Below are 12,500 nucleotides of genomic sequence, written 5' to 3'. Positions count from 1 at the left end.
TGAATTGAATAAAAAAATAAATAAACTTGCAGCAAAAAACCTGCAAGTTTATTCTATTCTATTTTCCTACTACTCATACATACTGTATTCACCGGGGGAGCCGGTCGGCCGAGCGGACAGCACGCTGGACTTGTGATCCTGTGGTCCTGGGTTCGATCCCAGGCGCCGGCGAGAAACAATGGGCAGAGTTTCATTCACCCTATGCCCCTGTTACCTAGCAGTAAAATAGGTACCTGGGTGTTAGTCAGCTGTCACGGGCTGCTTCCTGGGGGTGGAGGCCTGGTCGAGGACCGGGCCGCGGGGACACTAAAGCCCCGAAATCATCTCAAGATAACCTCAAGATAACCATACGCAACGAACATCACATATACAAGGTAAAATGCAGGAATATACAATATATTATACTTCTCAAAGAAAATGCGATTCTCGCGATACTGGGAAATACAAGATACAGTGAGTGCAATATAAAAACATGTAAGCAGCGCACACCACATACCACAAGCAACATAGACAATGTTCAAGACATACGAAATACAACACAAAAAACACGAAATACAAAATTCAACCCCAAAAGTACATTGATTAAAAAAAAAACTGTCACTCAACCAACGTGATTACTGACACACAAAGATGATCCCCATGTTAAAAATACAATTAAACTACAACTAACATCCCATACAGTGGATAGAACACACAATATATATATATATATATATATATATATATATATATATATATATATATATATATATATATATATATATATATATATATATATATATATATATATATTCCCCCACCACTACCACTACCATCAGCAACAACAACAGTCCCCCAGGCAATCATTAATCATGAAGGCAGCCATTACAGTACCCACATTCTTCTAACTTGGTTAACTCTCCCCAATATACTATCCCTGCTATCAATTATTCAAGTGACTTCTCTTGAACAAAAGCTGAACCTCGTGTTGACCTGTTATTGCCTGGATGGGTTTGGTATGTGTATGGTCTGGTTGGGTCTGGTATGTGTGTGGTCTGGTTAGGTCTGGTATATGTCTGGTCTAGTTGGGTCTGGTATATGTGTAGTCTGGTTGTGTCTGGTATGTGTGTGTGTGGCTGGTTGGGTCTGGTATGTGTGTGGTCTGGTTGGGTCTGGTATATGTCTGGTCTGGTTGTGTCTGGTATGTGTGTGTGTTGTCTGGTTAGGTCTGGTATGTGTGTGGTCTGGTTGGGTCTGGTATGTGTGTGGTCTGGTTGGGTCTGGTATATGTGTGGTCTGGTATGTGTGGTCTGGTTAGGTCTGGTATGTGTGTGGTCTGGTTGGGTCTGATCCTAGAGATCAGACCGGGGTCTTGATCTTGGCTGCTGTCTACGCAAGACAGTTGCTATCGTACGCGAACTTTAAACACCTGTTTAGCAACAGTAAACGGGAAGTTTAACCTAAATCCAGCAGGTAATATGATGAGACACATGGGATACCCGGAGCGTGTATATTGGCAGTATATTCTATATTTTATACATCATAACTCCAACAAAATTATACACTCTTACGGGGATTTGTTTCACCATGAAATTCCCTGAATTCAGTAAATGCTTACAGAAAACAGGCATAGAAACCACGCTGTTGAGTCCGCTATCAACAACCTGTCATGATTCCATGTAACACCATCCACAAATTTTGCAATAATTATATAGCGCTGCAAACCTGCTCTTGGCTTTGCAACTTTACGTTCAATGAGGCTCGGTAATGGTTTTCTAATTCTCTTGACCGACTTTCCCAGCGGGTGTGATGGTGGGGTAATACTTCCCTAATGATCCTGGCCGATCAGGTAGACCTGATCCCGGTATACCTGATCCCAGTCATACATGAGAGTGTTATAACTGACTCCCAGTATATATGACATAACTGATCCCTGCATATCTGAACCCGGCATAAGTCGATGAGGGCATCGTGAAAGAGAATGGAATGGAATTATCAGGAGAAAGCGCCAAGCCATTATGACTATATGGCACTTGGAAGGGGAACAGGATGAGTATTTGAGATGGGACAGGGAGGAAGAAATGGTGCCCAACCACTTAGATGGTCTGGGATTGAACGCCGACTTGCACGGAGCGAGACCGTCGCTCTACCGTCCAGCCCAAGTGATTGGAGCAAAAACGTACAAAATAGAGTATGTAATCAACTATAACAAAACGTTTAATGACTAATAACATTTCGGTAGGTATTAATTAAGCTCCTGATCGTAAACCAATCGACAAATCGTGTTCCATGAAAGGCTAATAGGTTAAGGCTTAAGATGAGATGTGGGAAAGGAGAACAGGCTAACAGGAGTCAGAAGCCATCTCTTATGAAAAAAAATATTAAAAAACTTTTCAACGGGTAGATTTTGACAAGTTTTGCTGTGTGATCGTTATTAATGTAAATACAATTTACCAACAGTAAATATATATATATATATATATATATATATATATATATATATATATATATATATATATATATATATATATATTTATATATATATATATATATATATATATATATATATATATATATATATATATATATATATATATATATATATCCGTAGCGCCCTGGTGGTTCGAGAGAGGGATTGGTAAATCCATAACCAACTTGTGGTCTCCCCAAAATACTTTCCACACATCGTAGCCGCCTGTCGTTTACACACCATAACGACTTGGCTTGACTCTATAATGACTCGCCCAGTTACCTTCATGTCCTCGCTCGCTGTTTAAATACCCACATGAAACTAGTAATTCCCTTGAGTTTGGTGGTTTCAGGACGCTGTCGAAACTTGCTACTAAACACAGTGAAGGAGATTATATGAAACATGATCATGAATGATATGCGCTGATCTATAAAACACATATACCGCCTTGGTGTCGTGCCAGCTACTTGGTCTGTTTGTTTAGGACAGCGACGGCATCGCTTCTTGCCGGTCGGCGTTCGATCCCCGACGGTCTAAGTAGCTGGGGGGGTCTAAATATTTAGATATAAATATAAATATTTAGACCATCGATCCCCGATGGTCAAAATATTCCTTCCCTCCGTCCTATCCCAGATCATTGTCCTCATAACCCTATCAAGAGGTATACAGTTTGACGCCTTAGCATTTCTCGTAATCACTACCTTACATTAGGTCGAGTGAACGATGTTATGAATGCAAAAATCAATAAACTCCATCACCACATATACACCAGAATTTAGTGTGGATTGTGGCAACGAGGTCCTGATCCCTCAGGACCTGAAAAGCGAGCAGCCGCGTCTAACAGCCTGGTTGATCAGTCCAGCAACCAGGAGGCCTGGTCGACGACCGGGCCGCGGGGACACTAAGCCCCGGAAGCACCTCAAGGTAGCCTCAAGGAGGTCCGCAAAATTAAATTTCCAAACGGTATTTAATTTGGGGTTATCCGTTTCCATCTAGTTCATCATAGGTTATTGTGCAATATTTAATACACATACACACGGACCCTTAAACGCACATACGTGTATCGATTAAACAAAAACGAGAGAAAATTAGAGAGAAGTTGAAAAATATGAATTCGCCAGTGAACCATTTATTCAGTTTCGAAGCACTCATCACTGAGGCAAAACACTCTCCCCCCCTCCCCCTCCAACACACCCATCTTCCTCAGGTCGAACTCTAATATCAATGGATGCCGACACTTGAGTGCATTTTGACAGAAATTTAAGTGTTACATGAGGTAGAAAAGTGAAGAGTCTTCCTCTTATTTCTATGATAAAATCGGATATCAAGATGTTTATTGCTATGATGTTGCATCATTAAGGACCCCAGGAGACGATGAACTGTCGGGAGAATTATTTATAATATTATCAATGTGTCTTGTGTGTGTGTGTGTGTGTGTGTGTGTGTGTGTGTGTGTGTGTGTGTGTGTGTGTGTGTGTGTGTGTGTGTGTGTGTTTACTACTGTGTGTGTGTGTGTGCGTGAGTGCTTGTTGATGCGTACATGCATGCGTTTAAGAATAAAATGTTATCATAGGAGTTGTATGTTAAGTGTAATGCCTGGATTTTGCTCCTCGTATTTTACGATCTCTTATTTATTGCAAACTTGCTTCGGTGTGATGACATGTTGTGCATTGTCTTCTTCAGTTTGTTTGAAGAAGGAAGGTTAGTGTAAAATTGACCAGGCTAGTGTTTACCTGAGATCTGCTTTTTATTACTTTATTTCTAAGTATTGCATGACACGTGTGTGTATATCCGGCCTCACACTACACCAATCATTACACCAAGCACAATCACAAAACAACACGCACTATACACACACACACACACACACACACACACGTAAACGCATACATACATACACACACACACACACACACACACACACACACGCACACACACACACACACGTAAACGCATACATACACACACACACACACACACACACGCACACACACACACACACACACACACACACACACACACACACACACACACACACACACACACACGTAAACGCATACATACATACACACACACACACACACACACACACACACACACACACACACACACGTAAACGCATACACACACACACACATACGCACGTACATGCCCACACACACCGGTGTGTGTGTGTGCGTGTGAGGAGCCGATGGCTGTGTGGATAGCACGCTGGATACGTAATTCTGTGTCCCGGGTTCAATTCCCGGTGCCGGCGAGATACAAAAATAGGCAGAGTTTCTTTCACCCTGATGCCCCTGTTACCTAGCAGTAAATAAGTATCTGGGAGTTAGATAGCTATTATGGAGCTGCTTCCTCTGTGTGTGTGGGGGGGGAAATTAGTTAGTAATTAGTAACAGTTGATGGACAGTTGAGAGGCGGGCTGAAAGAGCAGAGCTCAACCCCCGCAAACACAACTAGGTGAATACAACTAGGTGAATACAAGTCTTCCGAGCTAAAGAATCCGAAATCCTCTTTATAGATAATTTGTTTCCTTATGTATTGATAGATTTGTTTAATTCGATATTTAAGACACGCTTTAGGAGCACTCTCCAAACGGAACATTGTAAAAAGAGACAAACGTCGTCTTTATTTTCACATGCCCACTTGGGGACTGTTAGACTCAGCGATTTCAGTGTATAGAAAAGACAACATTATATCTCTCAAGGCTTCATCAAAGAACACATAATTCCTGTGCACATCCAGATCATCACCACAGATATCCTGACCAACAGCATCGATATAATCGATAGATACAACAATACAAAATCAGACATCGACGAAGCACTACATGTCAAACGATCTCATCCAGTTATTAAACACCAGCACACATTTTGATACATTATATGCCTTGAAAACCAGGCAGAATGATGACCAGACCTCACACTAGAAAGTGAAGGGACGACGACGACGTTTCGGTCTGTCCTGGACTATTTTTAAGTCATTCTCGTCGATTTGAGAATGGTCCAGAACGGACCGAAACGTCGTCGTCGTCCCTTCACGTTCTAGTGTGTGGTCTGGTCAACATATTTCAGCCACGTTATTGTGACTCATCGTCTGCCCAGGAAGAATATTTAGGTTACACTGCCTCCGGCATCATCTACTGGATAACACCTTACTTATCTCATTCTCATTGGTTACATGTTTTAAATTATGTGTACTTCCCCTTTGCCTCCAAAGATGTTGACAGGTTCAATGAAACATCTCTCTTAGCAACAGCCCAAATCAAACCATGAAATGAACTTTGGAGACATTTTTTGTTTAACGTCCTTCCCAAGTGAAGAACATCTATGCATCTACAGAAGAGATTTTGTTCTATTCTAAGTTTGAGGCCCAGACATTTGGGGCTAGCCTCACCCTACTTTTTCAAGATGACACGTGGGTGGTAGGTGTCTATCATAGACGAGTCCAGGTCATTCCCATTGTCTTTTAAATATTGTCAAATATATTTATAAATATATGCTTCATTCTTAAATCATTTATAACACATTATAAATGCAACATATAAACACATGCTGCAATTATAAAGCACTTATAACACAGTTCAAGCACATTTCTTAGCGAGATAAGAGTTGGACAATTACAGTGTAGGTTTAGAGCGGGATAATTAGCGAGTGATCACGTTCAAGTGTTCCACAAATATGAACAAAGTTTGAGGTTAGAACGAAGTGATCAAGAAGTCATCTCGCTAACGAGCCATGCAGCCATAATTAATATCGCTATCACAGTATGTTGCCAACTCCACCAGGCCTCTCTTTAAGGTCATTTAATTATATGAATACGATGATAAGTTGATAAAACAAATGAATATTTCGAATCAATAGTATACCTGGTAGGAAATATATACATAAGAACGAATGTATATTTATAAGGTAAACAATGTATACGTGGAAGGGAAATAAATGATGATAAAAATGAAGTACATGGAAGAAAATGTATTCATAGATCATAATGTATATACAATAGAAAATACATGATAAATCATACATGAAAGGAAATGAATATATGGGAAGAAATTAAAATACGAGTATGAAAGAAAATGTATGGATGGAAGAAAATATATGGAGAGGAGAAAATGATTACTCGAGAACATATGAATATTATTCAGCAAATATGCGAAGAAATATATACATGGGAGGAAATAAATATATGAGAAGAAATATAAATAACGGAAGACACCATACAAATATGGGAGACAATATATACATAGGAGAAAATGAGTATGGTGATCTATACAGGTAAATGAGATAGATAATGGTTCAATATTTACACATTGGGAGGAAAAAAATTTATCTTCCTATGGTCTCTCATTTCCAGCTTCTCAGAGGAGCATCCCATTCCCAGCATCTCCCAAGAACATCCCATCCCTCCCAGCTTCTCCCATGAACATCCCATCCCCAGCATCTCCCAAGAACATCCCATCCCTCCCAGCATCTCCCATGAACATCCCATTCCTTCCAGCATCTCCCATGAACATCCCATCCCTCCCAGCATCTCCCATGAACATCCCATCCCTCCCAGCATCTCCCAAGAATATCCCATCCCTCCCAGCATCTCCCAAGAACATCCCATCCCTCCCAGTATCTCCCATGAACATCCCATCCCTCCCAGCATCTCCCATGAACATCCCATCCCTCCCAGCATCACCCATGAACATCCCATCCCTCCTAGCATCTCCCATGAACATCCCATCCCTCCCAGCATCACCCATGAACATCCCATCCCTCCCAGCATCTCCCATGAACATCCCATCCCTCCCAGCATCTCCGAGGGGCCGAAGTGACAGGTAATATTCACTGCCGGAACTTCCACTTTCCAAGACTCGCTATTTTACATATAAAAAGCATTGTCCCCTCGTGATCACATGCCTAGCGTGCGCTCCCCAGGTGCCTGTCCCCTCCCCGTTATTAGTGATTTTTCAACGTATATATTGACACACACACACTCACACACACACACACACACACACACACACACACACACACACACACACACATAAACAGCAGCCACTCCTGTGGACTTGCATGTGCTGGACTTTCCAGAGACAAGTGACGTTTGGAAAAAGCGTTTCTCCTCACCTTCCTCACTGCATCACTTGCTTCATTAGCTAAGGAATTCGAGTTTTGTTCGAAATCTGTCACTTTCTCCATTCCCGAAGCCCCCCTCTCCCACGCAGACATCCATCGTGTCTCTAATCACTTCTCTATCTATCCCCCCCCCACCCACCCACTTGTACCTGCTTGTATTCCACCCGCCTTGCCTCTTCCATCCTCTCTTTTCCCCCCTCCCTCCTCCTTTACATCCTTACTTCCACCCCCCACCCCCAATTTTCCCATCTCGATCCTTTCCGCTTCCTCCTGCAGGGCTCAAGAGCTTAAATTCGTGCAGCAAGCACAACAAAGTATATATGATGAACCCACCCACCCACACACACACACACACACACACACACACACACACACACACACACACACACACACACACACACACACACACACACACACACACACACACACACACACACACACACACACACACACACACACACACACACACACACACACACACACACACACACACGCTCACAAAGGGTTACTTAAAAGAATCAAAACACTAAAGGATTTTTCCCCCTGCCGTAAGCGGGGGGAAAAGAAACAGAAGTTGTCTGTATGCAAATCCACGAAATCGGTCCGCTTTATGTATATTCCGTTCTCCTAGTGTGTTATCTCTTCTGCTTTTCGTCTTTCTCTGCCGCGTTATTCGTAAATCAAGATGATGGTCGGGGGGGAAGAGAGTGGGACTCACGAAACGAAAACAGGTGATGCTGTACCGTTGGTTATGCTGTACCGTTGGTTATGCTGTACCGTTGGTGCTGCTGTACCGTTGGTTATGCTGTACCGTTGGTGCTGCTGTTGATGCTGTACCGTTGGTGCTGCTGGCAATGTTGTTATAGGTGGCATTTAGGAACTTAAAGGCTTTAAATCCAGAGGAAAAGAGGGAGATTGGGACCGAGGAAGAGTGAGAGAAGGAGATGGAAACTGATACAAAGATACGAGAGCGTGGGAGATTAGCAGTAAAGGAGAGAGAGAGAGAGAGAGAGAGAGAGAGAGAGAGAGAGAGAGAGAGAGAGAGAGAGAGAGAGAGAGAGAGAGAGAGAGAGAGAGAGAGAGAGAGAGAGAGAGAGAGAGAGAGAGAGAGAGAGAGAGAAAGAGAGAGAGAACTCAGTCATCCTACCCCCAAGCAAACCGGGGAGCATCAGCCTTCAGATACAGAAACTCAGTCTGACAGAAAGACAGACGCACACACACACACACACACACACACACACACACACACACACACACACACACACACACACACACACACACACACACACACACACACACACACACACAGAGCTAGTGTGGTGGCCTGGTACCCTGGTGGATAGCGCGCAGGACTCATAATTCTGTGGCGCGGGTTCGATTCCCTGCCAGGAAGAAACAAATGCGCAAAGTTTCTTTCACCCTGAATGCCTGTTAACTAGCAGTAAATAGGTACCTGGGAGTTAGTCAGCTGTCACGGGCTGCTTCCTGGTGTGTGTGGTATGGGGGAAAAAAAGTAGTTAGTAATCAGTTGATTGACAGTTGAGAGGCGGACTGAAAGAGCAAAGCTCAACCCCCGCAAACACAACTAGGTGAATACAACTAGGTGAATACAACTAGGTGAATGCACACACACACACACACACACACACACACACACACACACACACACACACACACACACACACACACACACACACACACACACACACACACACACTGCTCTTAGCCTGACGCAAGGAGGAAGCCGTCCCTTTCTATCACCTCCCCCATCTTTCCCCCCTACCTCCCCCACTACCACCATTACCCAACACACCTTGCCTAATCACTCTACACTAAACATCAGCTTTGTAATCACATGCTCTATGACCCCCCACTTCCCCTCCTAGTCCCACGCCCTATCCACTCATCAACTCAACCACACCACCTAACAATCCACCCACACTTCCCCCCTTAGAACATCACCCCCTTTCCCCACATATCTACCCCATCCCCATAGCCCCCATCTCCCTTCCCCACTCTCCACCCACCTACACACTACACCCCTCCCCGTCTCTCCCCCTTTCCCACCACTGACAATAACACTATGAGAGTTTTTCACCTTGTCAAGCACTGCTACAACCAGGATCCCTTGACGAACATAGAAGTCAAAAAGTGTTATTAGTGTAACACAGACGAAAGAGAGAGAGAGAGATAGACAGAGAGAGAGAGAGAGAGAGAGAGAGAGAGAGAGAGAGAGAGAGAGAGAGAGAGAGAGAGAGAGAGAGAGAGAGAGAGAGAGAGAGAGAGAGAGAGAGAGAGAGAGAGAGAGAGAGAGAGAGAGAGAGATAGAGAGAGAGAGAGAGAGAGAGAGAGAGAGAGAGAGAGAGAGAGAGAGAGAGAGAGAGAGAGAGAGAGAGAGAGAGAGAGAGAGAGAGAGAGAGAGACAGCACTTCAGTAAAGATGTCCACACATTAATGAGAGGATAGAAGAGGACAAATTAAACTGCAAGGAAAAAAAATCCAGGAGTAAAAGAAGGCGGAAATAAGACGATGAATATATCTGCCTATTAGTAGTGACATAACCAAATTAATTAATGAGAGAAAGCGTTAACTGAATTCGTTAAATTAGCGTTAATTCAAATGAGAATTAAAGAGAAAGCGTTAATTCATATGTTATTAACATAATTTGTTTAAGTTCATAGGAAGAAAAGAACATGGGAGAAGAAACCAAAAGAGGAAGTAGAAGAAGCAGGAAGATAATGATGAGGAGGAGAAGGAGGTGGAGGATAAGGGAGCAAGGATGAGGTGGCGGAAGAGGGAAGAGAAACAGGAGCAGGAGAGGCGGGCTGAGAACCTAATGAGGATGTCAAGGGTAGTGATCACAGCTGTGTGTTGACAGCTGTGTGTAGTGATCACAGCTGTGTGATGACAGATGTGTGCTGACAGCTGTGTGCTGACAGATGTGTGCTGACAGCTGTGTGCTGACAGCTGTGTGCTGACAGCTGTGTGCTGACAGATGTGTGCTGACAGATGTGTGCTGACAGCTGTGTGCTGACAGCTGTGTGGTTGAAGGGAGTGTTATGAACACACTGTGGTGTAAATATTGTAATGTTTACAGTGAGATTTCATGAATGAACACAAGAGTTTTTTACAAGTCTTAGGGAATTAGTCTTAATGGAAATGTTTACAAGGAAATAGTTTTTCGGCAGGATTTATTTTAGGGAATTTTTATTTCTTTTAATTCGTGTATTTATTTTTTGGTGAAAGCATTGTGTCTTAACATGAATTTTTGTGCAATAAAATGTTATCTGAAAATATGTATTGCGTATTGTGTTGGCGAACAAAATGTGTGTGTGAGTGTGTGTGTGTGTGTGTGTGTGTGTGTGTGTGTGTGTGTGTGTGTGTATTTACTCTTTGTGGCTGCAGAATCAAGCAATTATCTCTTGGACTCTGCATTTCTAACCAAATATATTTTCCTAAATTTTGTCTATTACTTTTATATTTCTCTCTAAACCCACACGCATTCATCCCCCCAGGAAGCAGCTCTAAGCAGCTGTCTAACTCCCAGGTATCTATACTAGGTGAACAAACCCATCAGGGTAAAATAAACTCTACCCATTTGTTTGTCTCGTCCGGGAATCGAACCCGGAACCGTACGACTACGGCTCCTGACCGCTGCTCAATCAGCCGCGAGGCCCCCTCTGTGTGTGTGTGTTTGCGAATTTGAATGCACGCGTGCGTGCGTGCAGGCGTGTTTGCGAGAGTATATTAAGAACTTTACCATTATTTACATATATTAAAACTCTCACTATGGTCTTCAAGCATAGTTTTCCATCAGGTTAGTTATATAAAATTTCAGAAGCAATTTGCTTGCGATTTAACCCTTTCAGGAAAATGATAAAAAGTCCTTACAACATTTTACTGAACTCGATTGAGGCAGCTCTTAGAGTTTAGACATCGCCTAAATCACATTTCCTGAGAAAAGGACTCATGTCTATTCCATGTTTGTCGATCATAAACATCTCTAGCTTAATGTTGCCAGAGAAAGAAGCGTGTGACCGTATGATGTTTAATGTAAAAAAAACATCTTATTGACAGTCAACAATTGTTTATTTACTATCAATAAAACATCACTAGTTTCATGCTTAACGAGACAGAAGAGCTTGTAAACCGGCTTCGTGGTTTACATTATTTGTGAAAAGCTTAATTTGAACACACAGAAATCCACAGAAACACCTCTCGGACGTAGGTTCGAATCCTCATCACGGCCCTTGAGGATTTATTCATTTGTTCTCTTAATTTGAAGTTTGCAAGATAGAAATGCACTATCTCTACACGATTATCTATAGCTTCGCTGGAGCTGTAGATAATTGCTATGATATACATTGCTATGGAATACATGTATTGCTATGGAATACATATATTGCTATGGAATACATTGCTATGGAATACATATATTGCTATGGAATACATATATTGCTATGGAATACATATATTGCTATGGAATACATATATTGCTATGGAATACATATATTGCTATGGAATACATATATTGCTATGGAATACATTGCTATGGAATACATTTGTTAAAGTCAGTATGTTTTTGCTCTCAACGTATTGACAAAAGGTGTAGACATAATTACGGATGCTAAAGTGCCATTAGTGCCAAGTAAAAATCAACTTTGTTGTCCCTTATCGTAAGCTCTTGCTTCCTCGTTTATGATACTTTCTGTATTAATTGCTTGTATTTATTTGTAATTCTGCTGAAATTATTTTTTTTAGTATTCTGAATAATAATAATATTGCTATTATTACTATTATTATTAATTTTTTTATTATCTATATAATTATTATCACTATAATTTTTGTATTTCTTGGTTGGATTATCATTATTTATATTGACTTCCTTATTATTGAGAACATTAATTCTTATGGAAGTGGGGGACC

At 41.9% G+C, this 12,500-nt stretch overlaps 1 protein-coding gene across 1 annotated transcript in view; it reads left to right on the top strand.

Annotated features, from left to right (window-relative positions):
• Positions 1-10,313, top strand: part of LOC138351727 (uncharacterized) — a 15,852-nt gene extending 5,539 nt beyond the window's left edge. Inside the window, exons 2-3 of the mRNA XM_069303756.1 lie at positions 6,806-7,274; positions 10,256-10,313. Coding sequence (XP_069159857.1) covers positions 6,806-7,274; positions 10,256-10,313 — 527 coding nt within the window. The remainder of the gene's footprint in view (positions 1-6,805; positions 7,275-10,255) is intronic.
• Positions 10,314-12,500: the final 2,187 nt, after the last annotated feature.

This window comes from Procambarus clarkii, chromosome 5, assembly GCF_040958095.1.
Source record: "Procambarus clarkii isolate CNS0578487 chromosome 5, FALCON_Pclarkii_2.0, whole genome shotgun sequence".
Lineage (NCBI taxonomy): Eukaryota > Metazoa > Arthropoda > Malacostraca > Decapoda > Cambaridae > Procambarus > Procambarus clarkii.
This window is presented reverse-complemented; position numbering and strand designations above follow the sequence as displayed.